Below are 20,110 nucleotides of genomic sequence, written 5' to 3' on the forward strand. Positions count from 1 at the left end.
GTCCTTTTCTATCGTCTCGATGTTACTATAATTAAAATAAAAACTAGAATTTGTCTAACGGTAAGATAAAGAATTCGACTATCAATTACGAAAAAACACGCCGTTACTTAGATCTGGTGGAATAAATCTTTCTAATTTTACTTTTTAATTAAGTTTGTAAATATTTTTGTATGTCTATTTTGGGTCCACGTACTTAAAACCATGTACTAATTGTAATCGTAGCAATGTAAGTGAAATACATACGCAATCGTCTATTCATACGTACTTATTTTGATGTCAAATTGATAATATAATTTTAGTTAGAAATGTACTAAAAAAATTGCGTAATCAAATCATTTCACTTACGCACAAACTTTTACTAGCGATGCAGTTTTAAAAGGAAAAGCGATACTCACTAGTGCTAGTTTATAACACAAATAGTGACAAAAACATTTAGCGTCATGCGGCGCGGGCGCCTGCACGAGGGCACCGTTAGGCGCGCTATATATGCACACATGCGGCCCTCTCGCCGCTCACACCGCGCCGACATGAGGCTGTACGCGCTACTCGCTCTCTGCGTGTACGCACGCGCCGCAACCATCTCACTACCCGACAGGAAGATTGATGATCTCGATAATGTCGACTTAGATAACCTCGTAAGTGAACCAGAGCTTGTCGATCAAGCCAACACAGTCAAGGACATCGATAACAGCCTACGCAACGCTATCCCTGTGAAAGTGATCCAGGATGTCAAGAAAATAGATGAAAATTCCAATGATTACATTCCTGAGGGTGACAGCTTCGATCTTAAACGCGCACCAATCGATCTCGAACACCCAGGATTACCTCAGCGGCAAGAGCATGAAACTCAAAACCCTGAAAGTTATTCGGATGCCCAAAAAGCAGTATTTGCAATCAAACAAACCATCGAAGATACGCAAGAAGTGTTTACACTCGGTTTAAAGGGCATCTCTGAAAACTTTAAAAATTTATTCGCAAACAATGAGAAGCTATCAACTATTCAACAAAACATTGTTAACTTGAAAAGCGCTTTCAATGAGCAAGTTCTAAAATTAAATAATACAATTAAATCTTATATAAACCCCGACAAAGTTGAAGAGGCTGATTCAGAAGTTAAAGTTGTCGAAACGCGCCTGAGAGTGTTGGAAAGTAATTTTGAATCGGGAGTACACACATTATCTGAAGGAGTTGAACTCCTTGCTATCATGAAAGAAGAGGACGAAGCTGCCAAGGCCGAAGCCGATGCTGCTGGAAGTCCTCAACCTCCCAGCGCAACTCAAGCACCAGTTGCTCAAAATAATAATCCAGTGATGCAGTTTCTTTATAACTTCCAACAAGGAATGGCAAGCTCTATTGCCAACTTGAACAATGCCGTACAAGGCGTATTTAATCCTAATGCGAATCAAGGCCAGCCCCCACCGTCATCTTCTCAACAGGGTGGAAACTTCGTGGGTGGTTTGTTTCAAGGCATACAATTGCCATTTGGACAACAAGGACAACAGACTGCTCAAGCGGCACAGGCCCAACAAAAGCCTCCAGGAACCTCAGCAGATGAGCCAGCGCAGACAGGTTGGAGACCGCCAAATATTATTCAACAAGTTCAGAATCAATGGAACAACCTTGTTAATGGCGGTCAAAACCCTCAGCAAGCGCAGCAGCAGCCTAGCCAAAACCCAATTGGGCAGGCAATTCAGGGCATCGTCAGTATTTTCTCAAGACCAAACGGTAACCAAAATCAGCAATCCACTCCACAATCTTCGAATCAAGCTACTGCTATCAGCGCGGGATCTGCTGAAAAGCCCTCTGCTGATGTTCCACAGGGGGTCAACGTAGTTCCAGTTGATCCAGTGCCCCAAGAACCCCAGGCAGCAGTACCGATAGCACAACCGCAAGCTGCGCAACCAGTCCAAACCGCGGCAGCGCAACCAGGCCCCATTCGGCAATTAGTCCAAAACAACCCTATTATCAAAGGCCTGCAGACGGTAGCTGCGCGAATCACACAGCCAGACAGACCTAGAGAATCTATAAACAAGAACGAAGATAGCAAGGGACATGGAGGCGGTGCAGGTAACGCAGGTAAGGTTTAATACACAATGTAATACAATAATTACAATTGAATAATTAATTTTCTATATGCTTCATTTCACTTTATCAATATATATTCTTCACATTGTTTTTATAAATACACTGCAAAAGTTCGTTATGGCCATAAAATGTATAGTATCATAACTATTTTTACTTTGCACACAACACTTCTTATTTTGATTATTCATATAATTCTTTTTGCATGCTTTACCAATATCCTTTTTATCTTCTATAGTGACAGCGTGGGGAAATTTCGTGAACGGTCTTATAGGTACTATTGGTGCCACTATTAATGGCTCCACATTATCTGTCTCGAATGCTATCAACGGTGCTATAAATACATTAGGCACTAATATTCAGGTATAATCACTCGAATGTATATGTGTTGTATATAACGTATATGTGTATAACATAAAATAACTATTATTTTTTATGTTCTGTATTTTATTACAATATACATTAATTTCTAATATACACATTTAAGGTTTTTACTTTCATTAATTAGGTGAGTATGTAATGTACTAACATATGTATTAAAATTTATCATTCATGTTTCTACTAACCAAACACTGTCAAAAAATATAAACTTTTGAAATGGTATAACTACTTCATAACTAGTTAATGCGCGCCCTTTTATGTACGCCTTACGAAAAAGTCATACAAAATGGCTATCTTTTAAATGTTTGAAAACATTCAGACTAAAGGCCGATTTACATTATCTTAGTGTCTAGGAGAGTGCTTTAGTACAACTTGAAATGCAAGTTCTTTAGCGTAGCGTTTACTAAAGCAAGTAGCGTTTACATGTTTCAACTAAAGTACTATCCTAAAGCACTCTCCTAAACACTAAGATAATGTAAATCGGCCTTTAGAGTTGAAATAATGATAATCAAAGTCTGTGACTAACTGAAGTTTTTGTATAGCATTATCTAATCCCAAGCATTCTTATCTAATACAAGTATTTTAATTCTGTTATTGATTACAGGCGATAATCCAAACGGCAGCAGGATAAAAGAAGAAGCAGAGAACATTGAGAAAAATGAGGAGGAAAAGATCTCTGAAGAGATCGCGCCAGAGCCCGCCAAGACTGAGTAGAAAGTAGAAAATAGTGATTTAGTTATTATAAGTATCTACAATGTTTTATAGACATTTAATAAAAACTAAAAATTAAAACTGTTTTTATTTTTCCCCAAATAAAAGGCAGATTAGAGTTAATTTGACACTGACAATATGGACAAAAATCATTTAAATTCATAAATATTTTTTTTAATCTTATGAACCTACTACCAAGGAAACAACAAAACTTTGAACAAATCGCAGTACCCAAGTGGTGCCTAGCCTTCAAAGTTCAACCTAATATTCAAAAATGACAATTCACTTTTTGTAGGTTATTTTTCAAGTTTTCCACCACGATGATTTTTGAGGATTTTGTAAACAATAAAGTATAAACATTGACATACAATACAAGAAACGTGTAAATAATATCTTGTGGAACTATTTTAAGTATTTAAAACGTTCCTACGCCAAAATGAATGGGTTGTCTTTAAGAATAAGTGGTGGAGGATGTAAAATTAAAAACCCCATAGGAGTCGAACCCATATTAATTCCAGAAGATTACATTAATAACTTACGTAAGTTCAATGATTTTTATTCATTTAGTTCTACTTTGTTAAATATGGAATACAATATTAATATTTGGCTTTAAATATATGTAATTTCTAAACTTGCGTTTAAAATTTGAAGTTGTTATTTACTTTTATAAAAGGTTGAATATTTGTATTTTTCAGATAGAAATGAGCATCATAATAACTTTCTAAATGCAACTAGTGTTGATCAACAACTTTCATCCTTGAAGGACATATTTTCTTCAGAACCTTGTAATAATGAAAATTTAAGGTTTCTAGTTGTTGTATTTTTACAAGCTGAACAAAAACATCCCGTCAAAAGTTTCCTAACACGGTATTTATTTTTGCATAAGTTTATTCACCGCCAAATTGTCATATTTTAATGTTTGCCCAAGTTTGTCAAAAGTTCTCAGTATCTTAAAATTATTAGTAAAAGTATTATTTTAAAGCTGGCAATTAAAACTACACTACTCTTAATAAAGTTGCCTCATGTTAGGGAAGAGGTATAAGTAAATTATTACAAAAAACTACACTAAATTAAAAGGGTACTTTATTTTCACAGATGTATAGCTAAAAATATTGATATTCAGGAGGCATTTTCTGTAGTGCTTTCAAAGGAAATAACTAGTATGATGAAAAGCCAGTCTACAACCTATAGAGATTACAAGGATGTTGTAACAAAACTAGCTGCTTGTATAGAAAATTTCCCCCCAGGGGCTGCCGCTTTTAAGAACTTGGAAGTCTCATTAGCCAATTATTTTAGAGATTGCCTAAATTGTGCTGTTTCTACATTGAGGTAATTAATAATAGTATATTTTTAAGAACATTTATCTTAAAATATCTAATATTTAAAGAAAAAATTTGCTACACATGAATTAATTGGTAATGATTAAGAAAAACATTATAATTTTAAGTACTTTAATAAATCTAAGTCATTAAGGTTTATTTCTGTCAGATGAGAACCCATTGAGGAGCATTGAATTTTAGCATTTGTTTCAGTTCTATATAAAAATAATTATAAGCTTGTATCTCCTTTTTCAGTTCCAATACATTATCACCAACAGAGAAAACAGAGTTATTTAACTTAGCACATTTGACATTGCGGTTATTACTTTATATTGTTCAGAAGGTGGGTGACAAAGATAAAATGGTGTGTACATTTGAAGAGATCACAAGATCAGTGAAGCACATTTTATTTGATGAAGATGCTCCAATGGACACAAAGTCAGTGTGTGGAATGTTGCTTGTGGCAATGTATATTTTGGAGAATGGGGATAATTCTTGGATTGATGTAAGTCTTCTAACTGATATTTTATTTTATGTAAATATAAAAATACATCACTACATTATTTACAATATTACTTGATATGCTTGTAGGTTCCCTATAATTTATAATTAAATTAACCCTTTTCAGCTGTTATCCTTGTCTACCGATAATTCAAGCCTTGAAGAGCTGCTGTCAAATGATGCTGCAAAGCTTAGTCTGTATTCAGCAATAGCTACGGTGGTGCCAGTACAACAGTTGCATTTGACATGTGTGGGCACTGAAATAGCTGTAATAGTTCTTATAGATCATATATTAGCTATAGGCGACAGGTAAATCTCAAGGATTATTTTGGTTAATATAGTGCTTTTGCATTAAGTTTTAATTTCACTAGCTATATGAAGTAATATAATGATCATTTTGATATAGCTTCTGATTTTGTGCCTGCATTGTGTTTGTGATTTAAACTTTTCATGCCCTGGGGGACAACCAATTATTTTTAACTCTATCTAAACGACAATGAGATTTTCTGCATACAGGTGTATGACAATTATGCATGTAATATAAAAATAGTAGATTAAATTGGTGGTATGCAAACATACAATATTAATAAACTAATGTAATAATTTCAGAATGAGTTCAGACTCAACTTTTACCCTAGGTGTAACCCGTAGCCTGGTACACATTAGTAAATCGCTAGATAAGTCATCAATGGGTGTGAAAGTGACGGATCGCCTTCTAGTATTCGTTTGGGCGCATCTAGAGCATTATATGGACAGTGTGAGACACCTGACGTCGCAGATGTTGGGTAATATTGTGAAGTATTCTTCAGGACTAGAGAGACAAGGTAAATATTGTATGTGGGTGGATTTTAAACTTTGAATATCTATTACAAACGGTATTATGCAAATATAAAAAATCTTGTATTCGGTTAATTGTTATATGTATTGGAAGATATTGCATAGGTTTTATCGCGGGCTTTGAGCGCGGCGACCGAATCAAGAAATTTCGTAACGAAAATAAAAATCTAACACACGATGACGTAATATAGGTGGGGCCAATAGGCGTTAGAGCGGGACAGAACGCATACTGCGTCTCACATCTCTCTGACGAGATCGGTGACGTAGCGTAAGCGCGGCCAGTGCAGCCGGTACGCGTTAGAGTGAAACAGACTATATAGGCGTGTTAGTTTGAATTACGATCAAACAAAAAAAAATACTGCATAAAAAAATAATTATAATTGCGTAAGTTGATAAAAAATGTTATGCAATAGCTTTACCGCGGCAGTCCCCGAGTGCCACACGTTTTTTATTTATCTATTTCTTATAACTACTATTACTACTATATATACTATTTAGTACCAATTAGTTTTTTTTACTACATATATACACAAATCTTCCAAGACTTCTTTACTTACACTGTTAATTTTCACTATTATTATTTTTTCTACTATTATTGTTAATACATTATTCTTCTTTGCGTCTGAGGCGGAAACTAAATGTTGAGGTCTCTGGCAAAACAAGTGTCCTACCTAATTTATTTTAAATAACGATTTTCAGGCGATAAAACTGGAGTTACCAGTATAATAAAAGCGTTAAGGAGCTTTGACAGGAACCGCAAGAGTTTCTACTTGACCTTAACGTCTCTGACCAATGAGCTGGGGGCACAATATGTGATGGAGGTGTTCCCAAATATTATTAATGAGGTCATATGTGTCTTAAACGTACAAGCAGTACAAGCCAGTGTTAGTATGCGAATTTTAATCTGAGAAAAAAAATGAATGTAATTTTACTTTTTCCAAAAAACTTATTTCATTTATTTAAATAAACTTGCATATATGTTAACAAATATATAATCCAAATGCATTATTCTGAGCAGTGAAGCCACTAGCTTCAGCGTGCGACTCTCATCCCCGAGGTCGTAGGTTCGATCCCTGGCTGTGCACCAATGGACTTTCTTTCTATGTGCGCATTTGATATTCGCTCGAACGGTGAAGGAAAACATCTTGAAGAAACCAGCCTTAGGCAAGGCACAGAAGGCTGATCTCCTATTTGCCTATTAGTCGACAAATGATCATGAAACAGATACAAAAATCTGAGGCCCAGACCTAAAAAGGTTGTAGCACCACTGAAATGCATTATTACAATTTAATATATTTTTATTATACCAAGTTACCATTTTAAAGCAAAGAGATTTAGATTGCTAGGCTAACAATGCTTTGCTGTGAAATTATACTAACATTATGTGAAACCATTTAACCATATTGGATCTGGTTTTTTTTAATAATTAGGGTAATTATTAAACTAATAATTTCCATTTCAGGCCACGACATTCCTAGAAGTTCTTCTTCAAAAGCACATGAAAGAACGTCCCGGTAAAGAGGCGTACGAGGGTTGGGTGATGTGCATAGTGAAGCACGTCTCCACCCATTCCCTGGACTCTGCCGTTATGAATATTCTAGAAGATTTACTGGCCCTCGCTGTGAAGATGGATGAAAATATTTTGGAGTATATGTGAGTTTTTATATTGTTTTGTACATTTTAATATATTATACTCTGATTTTCAATTCCGTAGAATTCTGACAGCTATAATTTTTTGACATGTCAGAGATTACAAATCTTTTTGGTTCAATTCGAGTCTGAACATCTAACTCTATACATACATTTTATTTGTTATTGAATGTATCCATTTTATTGCGGTGCTCCACATTAAAAGTGGTTTTACGGTGATTTATAATTACGTCCCTTTTCATCACAAACAGTAAAAAACGCACAAGTAAAGATAACATTTTGGAACGAAGTTCCTTATCGCGCGTTGTGAAAGGGGGCTAGACGGAAAAAATTCTTACGAAAAGTTGTCACGACACTTTTTTGCTATTTGCTATTGTAATACACCGGTTCTCGTCCGATCACCGAAGTTAAGCAACGTCGGGAGAGGTCAGTACTTGGATGGGTGACCGCCTGGGAACACCTCGTGATGTTGTCTTTTTTTTTTCGTCGTAAGATTGGTGTCGAGAAAATCTCATACTGTTATGATACCAATTAACATAAATTAATCGAAAGGAATTTCGTTCCATCCGGGTGTCCCTTGACACCTCTAAAGTTTTTTATTTTCTTAAAAAGGTTTACTAACCCTGGAATTAGTAGGCAGTGATGCCAGCTAAAGAATAAAATAAAGTAATTAAAGTTGATTCGATATATTGTTCGTGATATTTAAATATGTATTTGTTATTTTTCTATTAGATCACTTGAGTAAGGAAATAAATATTAAGATATACCTTTTTGTTGGTAAAACATAAAAAATACGTAGCATTTGTATCTTTGTCGGTGGAGAATCTGGCTCAGGTCAGTACGTCATGCTCGACTTTTTTGTATGTTATTCAAACCTTTCCAGGTTGCCATATGTGACGGAGACTACGAATAATCTGAAGTGCGTGCTAATGTTACTGAGCGTTATCCGTCGTTCGCGACGGACGAGTGACGTCATTGGATACGAACTGCTCGAGGTTGCGGCTGTTGATACGGTTGATGAGGTAGACCAGTTTACAAGACCTACTATGTATATGACAATGCTTATTTTTCAGGGATCTATTATTTTGGGATTACGCAAAAAAAATACAATTTATCGATTTTTCTATTAAACTGAGAGAAAGATAGAGAGTTGACAATGGGAGGATAAAAAATGGAAATGGATAAAAAAATGCACTACAAGCGTTTTTGAGTATTTTTAACCGATTAAAAAAAAGGAAGTGAACTGTATGAGACGTTGTTGGAATTGGATAATTTTTGAATATGATTTAGACTTCCTAGTACGTGTCTCGTAGGACGCTTTGTATGTATGTTTGTCCGTCCGAAATTATCATTTTGTTTATATCCATTTGGATATTAATAAATAGATAAACTTAGACGAAAATTCAAATCTTATCAAGATCGGTTTAGTAGTTTTTAAGATATTGATATCCTGGAATTTCTCGATTGGACCCCAATAATATAAGTAACTAGCTGATCCGGCAAATGTTGTTTTGCCGTGTATATCATTTATAATAAAAAAATAGGGGTTGATCGTAGAGGGGTGAAAATTAGGGGTTGTATGTATTTTTAATGCTGTATCATAAAAAAAATATCTAAAAAAAAAAAATAATAATTTAGGTGTGGACCCTTAACATTTACGGGGATGAAAAATAGATGTTGTCCGATTCTCAGACATACCATACCCCATTGCATATTGATGCACACAAAATTTCATGAGAATCAATCGAGCTGTTTCGGAGGAGTTTAACCACAAACAAAGCGACACGAGAATTTTATATATTAGATTAATTTTGACAGGATTTTTTAAGCTTTTTCTAATAATATTTCAGACAAGGATCCTATCTTTATCTCTGGTAGTGGAATCTCCAAAGTCAACGGAGATGTTTTCGCCCGAAGATCTAAAATTTGTCCTGTTTTTCCTTAAATATAATTGCAATGCGCAGGCGCCGCATTTTAGACAACTTATGCTGTCTATGATGAAAAAGGTAAGTTTTTTCATATAAATAGGTACCTATTATGATTTAAAATTACTGGAGACGCAGACCAAAGGATCTTGGGAAAGATTTAGTCGCTTTAAACTTCTTGATACCACCAGCTTAGTGAGAAGATTGAAAAGGACAAAACTATTTGAATAAGAGAATAAGTGTGAGTGCACGTTATTCTTAAGTGTTTAACAATGGTAAGTGAAAAAATAGAACATAAGCACAAAGTGTCTTCCTCTTAATAGAGACTGGAAGTAGTGTATAGTGTGACACTTTCTTATGTAAAATATCCTTTTTATTAAATTAGGTTAGTTTAAAAAAATTAAAAGACAGATTAATAGTCTGATTTATAAATAGGCAGATATGTTATGGCAGATAAGTTATGGACTATTTTACGCTTAACTTTGCAGTTCGTGAAACGCCTCGAGGACAGTTACAAAGTGTTGAAGAGAAAGAGAGAACAATCAGACTATTATCTCCAGTTCGTAGAAGATCTCCGTGAACAGTGTTACTCGGGTCTACTCGTGGGGGCAAATTACAGCCGGCGATTAGTGGCTTTGCAAGTATTGGATTGGATTGAACATGTTTCCTTGGAAGGATATCAGAGGTGAGGGCCACTTTCTTTGCAAACAAACGTTTATTATTAATGTTGAGAATTTTTGTAGTAGCTTTAAGCCAAGTGAATCTTACCAACTTAACAAAATTAAGAACTATGGCAAAATATTTCAAATCGTGTACGTTTATGATTATAAAAAAATCCTCCTAATTTGCATTTATCACCATGAATCAAGGGTTTAATAGTAAAAGGTATTTTGTTAGGAGATACCGCCGTTACATCTTGCTCCACATAACAGAATATAGTCGACGCAGGCATTTAAACGAAAATCGTAGCTAAAAGTTATACAAATTTCAAATCTCGATACGTAGCAAAATAACCTAAAAATTGCGGCACTTCCTTCTTATTCGCAATGCGAAAATGTTCTCGCTTATCGTTGTGCTATCCAGCTGTAATTTAGTTCTGGACGAAACTGCAACGCAGCGTTTGTTATTATTAGGATTGTCCCCGTATTAAATTCAAAGATGTATTCGCGCCAAAATCTCTATCAGAAGGAAGCTAAATAGGCGATGGAGGTATTGTACCCGTCGTGGGAAAATTGTAAAAAAATAATTTCAAGAAATACCATCGCAACGATGTTTTAATCAACGTTTCGTAAAACAAACATTTTAAAAAAAACCTTAACTATTTTTTCGATAAATTTTAACTTTTAGCTTAGCCCCAAAATACTAGATCCCTGAAAAATAAGCATCGTCATATACATAGTAGGTCTTGTAAACTGGTCTACCTCATCAACCGTATCAACAGCCCCATCCTCGAGAAGTTCGTATCCAATGACGTCACTCGTAATTTATATTGTTCCAGGGTTTGGAGAGATGAGCACGTGGACAGACTCTTGTCGCATCTCGAAGACAGTTATGAGAACAACAAAATATTGGCGCTGAGGATACTGACTCTTTGTCCCAAAGAAACGTTTGAGGTATTGAAGAACGTTTGATCTTTTCTCATCAAGTTATAACTCCGTATTTATAATTCTAAGAAATCGTAGATATCATTTAACCTATAATATTTGTCTTTGGTTTTTCAGAAAACTTTCGCAACGAGTTTGAAGCTGAAAGATGTTTTATCACAAGCGTCGTCCGTCAAACCCACTGACTGCTCGTGTGCGGCGTACAAGCTGTTACTATTGAGGAATCGGTGTGGATCATACGTACGGGACTTGGGTGAAAGGTATCAAAATTGATTTTTTATTCCGTAGAATTCTGACAGCTATCATTTTTTGACATGTCAAAGATGGCAAACCTTTTTGGCCGGGCACATTTTTCAATTTCAATACGTGTCTGAACATCGAAATCTATACATACATTTTATTGTTAGATAATGTACCCATTTTATTAAGTGTGGTGCTCCATATTAAAAGTGGTTTAACGGCGAGTGATGATTACGTCCCTTTTCATCACAAACAGTAAAAAACGCACAAGTAGGTTAAGATAACATTTTATTTTTTTTTTAAAGGTTTACTAAACCTGGAATTAGTAGGCAGTGATGCCAGCTAAAGAAAAAATAAAATAATTAAAGTTAATTCGATATAATTATTATTCGTGATGTTGAAATATTTGTTTTTTTTTTGGATTAGATCACTTGAGTAGGTAAATATTTAGATTTACCTTTTTGTAGGTAAAATATAAAAAAATATGTAGTATTTTTTTTATTGCCCTCAAATAAGTCAAATTGGTCCCTTTTTCGGTGGAGAACTTTTTTAGTAACAACATTTATGAAATGTCTGAATTCTACGGAATTAAAAATATTTTAGAACAATTATTTTTTCATACCTCTTTAATTTTATATATTTAAATTAAAAAGAAATGAATTCGCTGAATGTCAAGTATGGTGAAACGGTACTTTCCAGAGACACAGATAGACCAGAGAGAGAAAGCTTCACCATCGTGTCCCGCCTCTTGTCTCGGGTGGAGGCGGAGGTGGCGGTGTGCGAGAGCAGCGTGCTGCACGCGGCCAAGGACGCACCCATGTACGGGCTCGTGCACTGCGTCAGATATCTGTTGGAGACCGTGGATGCTGGGTATTTTGTATTCTCAATATAAACAGATCGATATTACTTCTATTTATTAAGCGGCGCGTAGGCATAAAGTAATTAAACTAATGTACGTACGTAAAAAGTGTTCACAATATACTTTATCTACATAGAAAACGATGTAATTAATAATAAATGGATAAATAGAAAACAGTTTTTTTTTCTCTGTGATGAGGGAAAAGAGTGTTGCGCTAAATCGGAGTCAGTCACAGAAGGAAGACAATTATATAATTTGACTTGACACACGAACTAGAATTGGTATACGTTGTTAGAGTTTTCAAACCGCAGTCGCATGCGCACTCAATTCAACCGTATAGCGTAACGCATTTATCATTACAATAATTAAAGGTTAGCACTGGCTATACACAGTACTATGATCATCATGCCTCCTGCTGATAGAGGACAAATCTTTTTTTAATTAATTTTATTATTATTATTCATTATTTAAGATGTTATGTGGAACATTGTGTAATGGTTGCAGCTCCTTACAATCGTTGTGTAAAACAAAAAAATTGGCGATTAAAAAAAGTGGCGGAGAGTTTATTGCCAGATCTTCTCTTCCGTTCTACGCCTCTGATTTGAGAACTGGCAGTAAATGTAAAATTAGAAGCATTTAATGTATATTTCTTTTTGTTTGACGTTCATGAATGTACATTGTGTTACCTACATGAATAAATGATTTTTGTTTGTTTGTTTGTTTGTTTACCGTTGATGGTGAACACCAGTCTTAGTCTGATCGATTTTGGGATTCCTTCATTTACTATTCTGACACGAGACAGTGGAACCAGCTCATATCACTTATATTTTACCAAGGAATGGGAGCAACCGAGATACAGCTTTCGGATATCCACGCCCACACAGCGGGCAATTTATCAATAGCAGTTTAGCTTTAGCTAAGCGTGTTCTCAATATTTAATTTCAGTGCGATATCGAGTGACCCAGAATGGACACAGTTAATAACCCGCATGATAAGCTTGTGTCTGCGTGTCAATCACGCCGTGGCTTGCGTGGTCAATAACTCTTCGCCCGAGGGTCATCTGCCCATGGACATGAATGGGGTTGCCATAGAAGAAAAGGACTCCAGGTAAAACCGTGTTCATATCAAGTCTTCATTGTTCTTCTTACAGTTATATACATAATTAACTACTAGTTGTCCATCTTGGTTTCATTTTTTTTAATTTGGAAATATATCATGAATAGTGTGACATATTAATGTAAAAGAATTATTAGATGTTTTTGAGTAGATTTTCAAACATACAAAAATCTCTCTCCTCTTCATAAAGAAATATAAAATGAAATATCTCTTTCAGTAACGTTTGCCTGGAAGACGGACGACCTGTCACTGCGCAGATGGTGTTGCTTTGCGCTTGGAGATCGGTCAAAGAGGTATCGCAGAACATTTCCTAAAAAATCTGGAAATCTTTGAAATGCGTTTTATATTTACTACTTGGTTTGACAACGCCCTCTATTGGTACGAACTTTCTTTTATATTAAAAATGGTATTCCAGGTATCCCTTCTCCTGGGTGTGATATCTTCGAAGCTGTCGATAGAAGGGGAATGCGGGTCAGGCGGGAGTGTCAGTGCTCAGTCGGTTTGCGAGATGGGAGAGCATTTCACCGCTCTGCTAGCCGAGACGAAGCATCGCGGCGCGTTCGAGCAGGCCTACGTCGGCTTCACCAAGTTGTTGACTAGGTGAGGTTGAAACTCTTTATTCATATATTTATGTTTCTTGATGATTTGATTTTCTATTTAAGGCAAAATAATTAAGATCACCAAAAACTTATCTATATTTATAGCTTGAATATAATATGCAATAAAACATGCTCTGAAGTTTTTGTTAAAAAGAAAGAAAGGCGGTTTAGTTAAAAAGAATGTGCTCTCGGATTCCTTCTGTGATGGGCAGTGTTCTCCATTTGACATACTAACGGTATTTGACATAATTATTTCTATATAACACTTACAATTTTATAATTAAATTACTGTTGTACGAGAAGAATATATGTATAAGCATAGGACAGGTTGAGAAAACGTTGTTTAAGATTTTTTTTTTTAAACACAATTCACACCAATTGACCTAGTCCCATGCTAAGCTGGTGAAGCTTGTGTTATGGGTACTAGGCAACGGATATACATACATATTATAGATAGATAGACATATAAATACATTTTTAAACACCCAAGACCTAAGCACAACACCAAATGCTCATCACATCGATGTTCGTCTCAGCCGGGAATCGAACCCGGGACCCATGGATTCGCAGTCAAGGCTACTAACCACTAGACCAATGAGTCGTCACACAGTTGTTAGTGAAAATTTGTTTTTAAGAAAGTGTGATCGAGAAAAGTGCGTCTTTATTAGCTTATATATATTATGTTGCGTTGTGTATGACGTGGATTGGTCGGTGTATGTTTCCGAAAAAGTCTGCATATTGCTATTTAAGTATAGTTGTTTAATTGTAAGGAATTTTGAAGTTGAGTAGAATGACGCGTTGGGCAGGCTCAATTTACGCTTTATTGTGATATTTTCTTAAAGGCTATGGCGCTGTCAGAGCCCTAAACTACACGAGCTCCCGAAGCGTTGGCTGCGAGAGTTGTTGGCGGTCATAGAAAGCGGGGATCATCACAAGTTGTGTGCGACCAGGAGGAGTGCCGGCCTGCCTTTTATGATACAGGCGAGGCATTAAGACATTAATCAATTTTTATAAAAAAATGTCAAAAACCATGTAAAAAAATACTATATAAGTTACCAGAGTAAATAATCTAGTCTTATTTGAACAAAAAAAAAACATGTGGCACTCGAGACTGCCGCGGTAAAGCTATTGCATAGCATTTTTCATCAACTTATGCAGTTATAATTATTTATTTATGCAGTATTTTTGTTTTGTTTGATCTTAATTGTATAGATACAGTGATAGATGACTCTACCAGACTCAGACTAACACGCCTATATAATCCGTCTCACTCTAACGCTCTTACGCTACGTCACTGATCTCGTCATAGAGATGTGAATACGCTGTATGCGTTCTGTCCCGCTCTAACGCGCCGCACCTATATTACGTCATCGTATGTTAGGTTTTTATTTTCGTTACGGAATTTTTTGATTCGGTCGCCGCGCTCAAATCCCGCGATAAAATCTATGAAATAGCTTATAAAATGTGCCTAAACTCATAAGATATTTGAAAATAAACTGTCAAATAGGCCCTGGTGATAACGGAGCTCCAAGTGACGGGCAACCCCAAATGCTTCTCGCAATGCATGCGCACGTTGTTGCACGTCGGCAGACGGAGCCCGTCGGTGGAGGCGCGGACGCACTGTACGAACGTTCTACGCGCGTTGTACAGAAATACGAACCTCGACGACGCGGTGGCGGCCTATGTGGGGGAGGGATTGCTACTCGCGTTGGAAGGCTTCGAAGGGAGCACTTGGCAGGTGAGTTTTCATAAGCCTAGATCTAAAATAAAGATTGTATTTTGAATAAGTAAATAATAATTTAGTTTTCTTTTAGTATATGTATTGAATTTATATGAAATAACTCTTTTTTTTTTAGTTTCATAAAGAATTTCCATTTATTTGTATAAAAACATGATTATTGTGAAATAAAGTATATTTCTAGGAGAGAAATTCATCGACGCTGCTATTCAGTGCCCTGATGGTCCGGATATTCGGGGTGACTCGGGGCAAGGACCCGGATAATCTTTGCACTCGCAACCGGATGACCGGACGCATATTCTTTTTACGATACCCGGCGCTTGCGGATTATATGGGGGTAGGTTTTTGTGAGAGATGAATTTTTATTTTTTTTATTTATTTAATGTCCAACATATTCCAGAATAAGTTAGCGGAAGCAAACGATTCGGACAAGCTGCTTCGTCCGTCCGTGTATCCTGTCCTGCTTCTCCTTGCCAGGCTCTACCCGTCTGCCTTGGAAGGAACCGTCTCTAATATAAAGGTATATATATATATAGCACTTAAAACTATTTTTTTCTTCAAGAAAAGGCTGCAATATTCGTTTCATAAAAATTGGATAAATTTTCAGCTCGTGTCATTCATCCCACTGGTTTTGTCGTGCGCGGGTAGCCCCGTGCTTAAGACTCGGCAATTGGCCGCTAGAGCGATGGTTCCGCTCATATCGCCGCATATGTGAGTGTTATTCAAGTTTTATTTAAAAAAAAACGACGGGTTGCACTCCGGGAGTGCCGGTAGAAGTGAAAACTTGAATATTAACGTTGTGCATTTTTGATATTTTGGAATGATTAGGGAATAATAATAATTAATACTATCATTTATGTGGTTGATTTGAGAACTGGCAGTAAATGTAAAATTAGAAGCATTTAATGTATATTTCTTTTTTGACGATCATAAGTGTACATTGTGTTCGTACTTTTTTTCAAATTCAAAATCATTTATTCATGTAGGTAACACAATGTACACTTATGATCGTCAAAAAAGAAATATACATTAAATGCTTCTAATTTTACATTTACTGCCAGTTCTCAAATCAAAGGCGTAGAACAGAATGAAGAACTGGCAATAAACTCTCCGCCATTCTTTTTAATCGCCTAAAAGTAATTAGTTAGGTAATGATTCCAAACTATGAAACAATTTAATAATAACTAAAATCTAATTAAATTATGATTCTTAAATCGAATTTGGAGAAATCGCAATGATTAATAAACAACAATAAAAATCAACGGCCAATCGACTCAATCAGAACATTCCCTTATAAAGATATAATAATAATAGTTATTTAAAAATATAATAATGAAATTGCAGGTATATATCGCATGTTGAGGCAATGTTGAAGTTGATGAACGATCGTCTGATTAAGAAAAATTACTGCCATGGGGTCATATTACAGGTAACATTTAACCTAGTTTTGTTTAACTCTCTCATACATTAACTCTTAAAGGTTTAGTTACACCAACAATTTTTTTTTTAGTTAATAAAACTATTAGAAGCCCAGCCGGATGATCTATGTTTTGATGATAAATTGAATGATCTAGAAGAAGTCCTTTTAAATACGAAATGGATCGTGGAGCAGACACTCACGCGCATGCCTTGTTATCTTCTCACCGATGATTATGTCAAAATGGTCGATTTAATTATACAAAGGTAATTTTTTAAAAGATATATTTGTATTTCAATATTAAATGTTTGTTGGTTTTGGCACAGTTGTTCACCTGCTTGTAAAGAAAAAGTAATTTTAAAACATCAAACCCACTTCTATAACTAGTCAACATGATTAAGATATGTAGGTATCTCCAAAACTGCTGAGCTGATTTAAATGAAACTTTTAAATTTATATATAATTTAATTTCTGAGAAATTGTCATACATACCAAATTAAGGATACTCGCTTGGGAGCCTAAATGAATTATCATTTTCAAATATTATTAAATTTCGACAATATCACATAATTCATTTTTTTAAGTCGGTTAAAACATCGCTATTGTGCCAATCAGGACATACAATTTCCTAATTTTGATTTTGCTTTCATAATATTTGTTGAATACTTATTTCAGATTTCCAGAAGAAATTTACGCAAAATTAATTAACGATACAAAACCGCTCTTAAATGATATTTTATTTAATGGATCGAAATCTATTATTAATTCGGGAAAATTCGTCTGTTTAGCGAACGTTGTCAATCTTCACTTTAGCATTTTAAATATTCACAACGATTTAGAAGAAACGAGTGTTTTTATACAAAAATGCTTAAAACACGACACGTATGAAATAGTTTTAGTTGCATTAAACTCGCTGGCAACACTAAATAAAATACAGATTATATCCAATTCCATGCGATTATTGAGAAAGGGCAATTATATACAGCTTTTATGCAATGTATTGGACAGCAAATACCTTGAATGCACGCAAAAAGCGCTGCAATTGTTGGTTCTAGAAGAAAATACGCAACAGGACATAATAAACGCTAAATTAAAGAAAAACCATGTAAACGATACAATTTTACTAGAATCGTTGATATTTTTACTCGATTCCGAACATGAGAATTTAACTCATATTTACTTGAAGAGTTTAACGGGTTTTTTAAGTAAAAAGATCATAGGATCGAGTTTGTCCGGCAAAAGTGTTTTGGAAGCAATAAGGGTGGTTTTCGCGTGTGCGTTTTCTCATAACGCGGATGATACTAGAGAGGTCGTTGTTGAGTTTTTAGAGGAAGCCTTCGAGAGGTTATTGGCTATGGATATCGATTTGGATGAAAGTGAATTGTGTGAGTATAAAATTTGTATAAATTATAAGATTTATTTATCTACTAGCTGACCCGGCGAACTTCGTACCGATTAACAGTCATGATTTTATTACTACATTGAATACAACAGAAATATTGAGTTCACTACTTGATTAAGACAATTACATAAAAATTGTTGTATATTTAAGTAGTTTGATACATTTTCCTAAATTTACTCGAAATCAATGACTGAACGCACGCACAAATATTTGACAACTTTATCTTTTATTTTATTTGTTCTTCAATCTTCCAAATATTATTATTGTTTATTCACTTAAAATCGCGAGTTTTGTGAGAAAAAAATTGCAAGAACCAATTTCACAATACAATGATTTTTTTCAGTTGAATACAAAGCGACTCTGTTCTGCACCATAGCCATATTATTAGAAGATGACGAACAGACATACAGACAGAGGATCGCTTGTATAATAACCAATTTGTATAATAGAAATCATTCCCACGAGAGTCACGTGATACCCAGTAGAGCTGTAGAGTTCTTGATGGAAATTGTGGGTAGTTGCAAAAATGGGAAGGAGATATTATGCGTTCTTTCTTTGCTGGACTTTAAGAGTGAAGTTTGCATGAACGATGAAGTTAATGATGAGGTAACTATATAATGTAAGAGATCATGAGTTCGAGTTTCGAGTTGTCACAAAATATTTTTATAGCTTTCTCAGATACATATGCAAAAATGCCTTTTTTTAACAGTTTAATCATTAATGTTTAAAGTGAACAAGTTTAAATCCGGGAGACTGGATTTCTATTAACCTAATCAAGCCAGCAAGAGTCCTAAAGTAACTTTGTCTTATGACATTATATACATATATAGTTATAATTTCTTAAAATTAATTTTTTTATCTAAATTCCAGTGTCGTGTCTTCGACACAAATGAACGGTACAACATTTACTCCGAAGAAACAGTTTTTACGGCAGCGCATGTTGCCGCACTTCAAAAGTGGGAAAAGTCAGATCTTCTACCATATGTGCATTATAGTATAAATAGGTATAGACAAACATTTGAGTCTTTGTGTGGCCAAAACTTAAGTGAATTTCATAAAAATAATACTACGAATGCCAAAGTAGCATTATTGTATCATATCTCAAATACCAGGACAGAAATGTGATTTATCAGTATAATTTAATTATTCTCTTAATATTGAGTAATTATTCTTTGTTTTAAGTTATAAATAAAAGCCAATATATCTATGTGCAAATGTTATGACAAACGGTTGAGCCGTTGCAATAAAACTTCATGTTTAAATTGTTATGAATAAAAACATATTTTATTAAGTAACGTTTTTTATTTACAGTTTTTTTTAATTTACAGGTACTAATCTGACAAAAATTGTTTTTTTATAATTATCTTTCCGTTTGGTATAACAAAAGGCCTATGTATAAATTAAGTTTTTTTTTAATACGTTGTAATAACATACATTTCGTCATGATCGTAGAATAATGTCGGATTAGAAAAAAATCCAAAATCTACTTTTTATCATATTTTGATACTACATTGACTAAATATTATTTAATGTTATTATTTTTATTTTGTTTCAAAACAAACCCTTTTGTTTGCTTGTGTGCCAATTTTCGTAATAACAGACAAAAACTAACATGATTATATTATTTTGAATTGACTGCCCTGTAAAATTTACTTTTTGTCAGATCCGTCACTATTTTACTCAAATTACTGAAATGATTGGGAATGAACTTTTAGTTTCTGATTTCGAG

The 20,110-nt window shown here is 34.8% G+C and overlaps 2 protein-coding genes across 2 annotated transcripts; both read left to right on the forward strand.

Annotated features, from left to right (window-relative positions):
* Positions 1 to 501: 501 nt before the first annotated feature.
* Positions 502 to 3,255, forward strand: LOC125060403. The gene is made up of 2 exons (XM_047665291.1): positions 502 to 2,076; positions 3,068 to 3,255. Exons 1-2 carry the CDS (start codon positions 528 to 530, stop codon positions 3,175 to 3,177), a joined length of 1,659 nt encoding a protein of 552 aa, XP_047521247.1. The 5' UTR covers positions 502 to 527; the 3' UTR covers positions 3,178 to 3,255.
* A 210-nt stretch (positions 3,256 to 3,465) lies between these two features.
* Positions 3,466 to 19,716, forward strand: LOC125060534 (thyroid adenoma-associated protein homolog). The gene is made up of 28 exons (XM_047665498.1): positions 3,466 to 3,713; positions 3,870 to 4,041; positions 4,270 to 4,503; positions 4,749 to 4,998; positions 5,122 to 5,303; positions 5,604 to 5,818; positions 6,531 to 6,715; positions 7,294 to 7,484; positions 8,365 to 8,503; positions 9,332 to 9,487; positions 9,895 to 10,091; positions 10,905 to 11,019; positions 11,128 to 11,270; positions 11,950 to 12,120; positions 13,055 to 13,216; positions 13,443 to 13,518; positions 13,641 to 13,825; positions 14,667 to 14,805; positions 15,332 to 15,562; positions 15,747 to 15,899; positions 15,963 to 16,082; positions 16,170 to 16,273; positions 16,907 to 16,991; positions 17,073 to 17,245; positions 17,655 to 18,364; positions 18,725 to 18,987; positions 19,252 to 19,346; positions 19,710 to 19,716. The coding sequence occupies exons 1-28, from the start codon at positions 3,611 to 3,613 to the stop codon at positions 19,714 to 19,716; spliced, it is 4,956 nt and encodes a 1,651-aa protein (XP_047521454.1). The 5' UTR covers positions 3,466 to 3,610.
* Positions 19,717 to 20,110: the final 394 nt, after the last annotated feature.

The sequence above is a fragment of the Pieris napi genome, chromosome 21, assembly GCF_905475465.1.
Source record: "Pieris napi chromosome 21, ilPieNapi1.2, whole genome shotgun sequence".
NCBI lineage: Eukaryota > Metazoa > Arthropoda > Insecta > Lepidoptera > Pieridae > Pieris > Pieris napi.

Excerpts from the sequence above, each read along its gene's own strand:
- LOC125060403 (XM_047665291.1), top strand. The coding sequence starts at position 528 with ATGAGGCTGTACGCGCTACTCGCTCTCTGCGTGTACGCACGCGCCGCA. Across the intron at positions 2,077-3,067 it reads AGGCGGTGCAGGTAACGCAG|GCGATAATCCAAACGGCAGC; the intron begins GTAAGGTTTAAT and ends TATTGATTACAG.
- LOC125060534 (XM_047665498.1), top strand. The coding sequence starts at position 3,611 with ATGAATGGGTTGTCTTTAAGAATAAGTGGTGGAGGATGTAAAATTAAA. Across the intron at positions 10,092-10,904 it reads TCCTTGGAAGGATATCAGAG|GGTTTGGAGAGATGAGCACG; the intron begins GTGAGGGCCACT and ends ATATTGTTCCAG. Across the intron at positions 16,992-17,072 it reads GCCATGGGGTCATATTACAG|TTAATAAAACTATTAGAAGC; the intron begins GTAACATTTAAC and ends TTTTTTTTTTAG.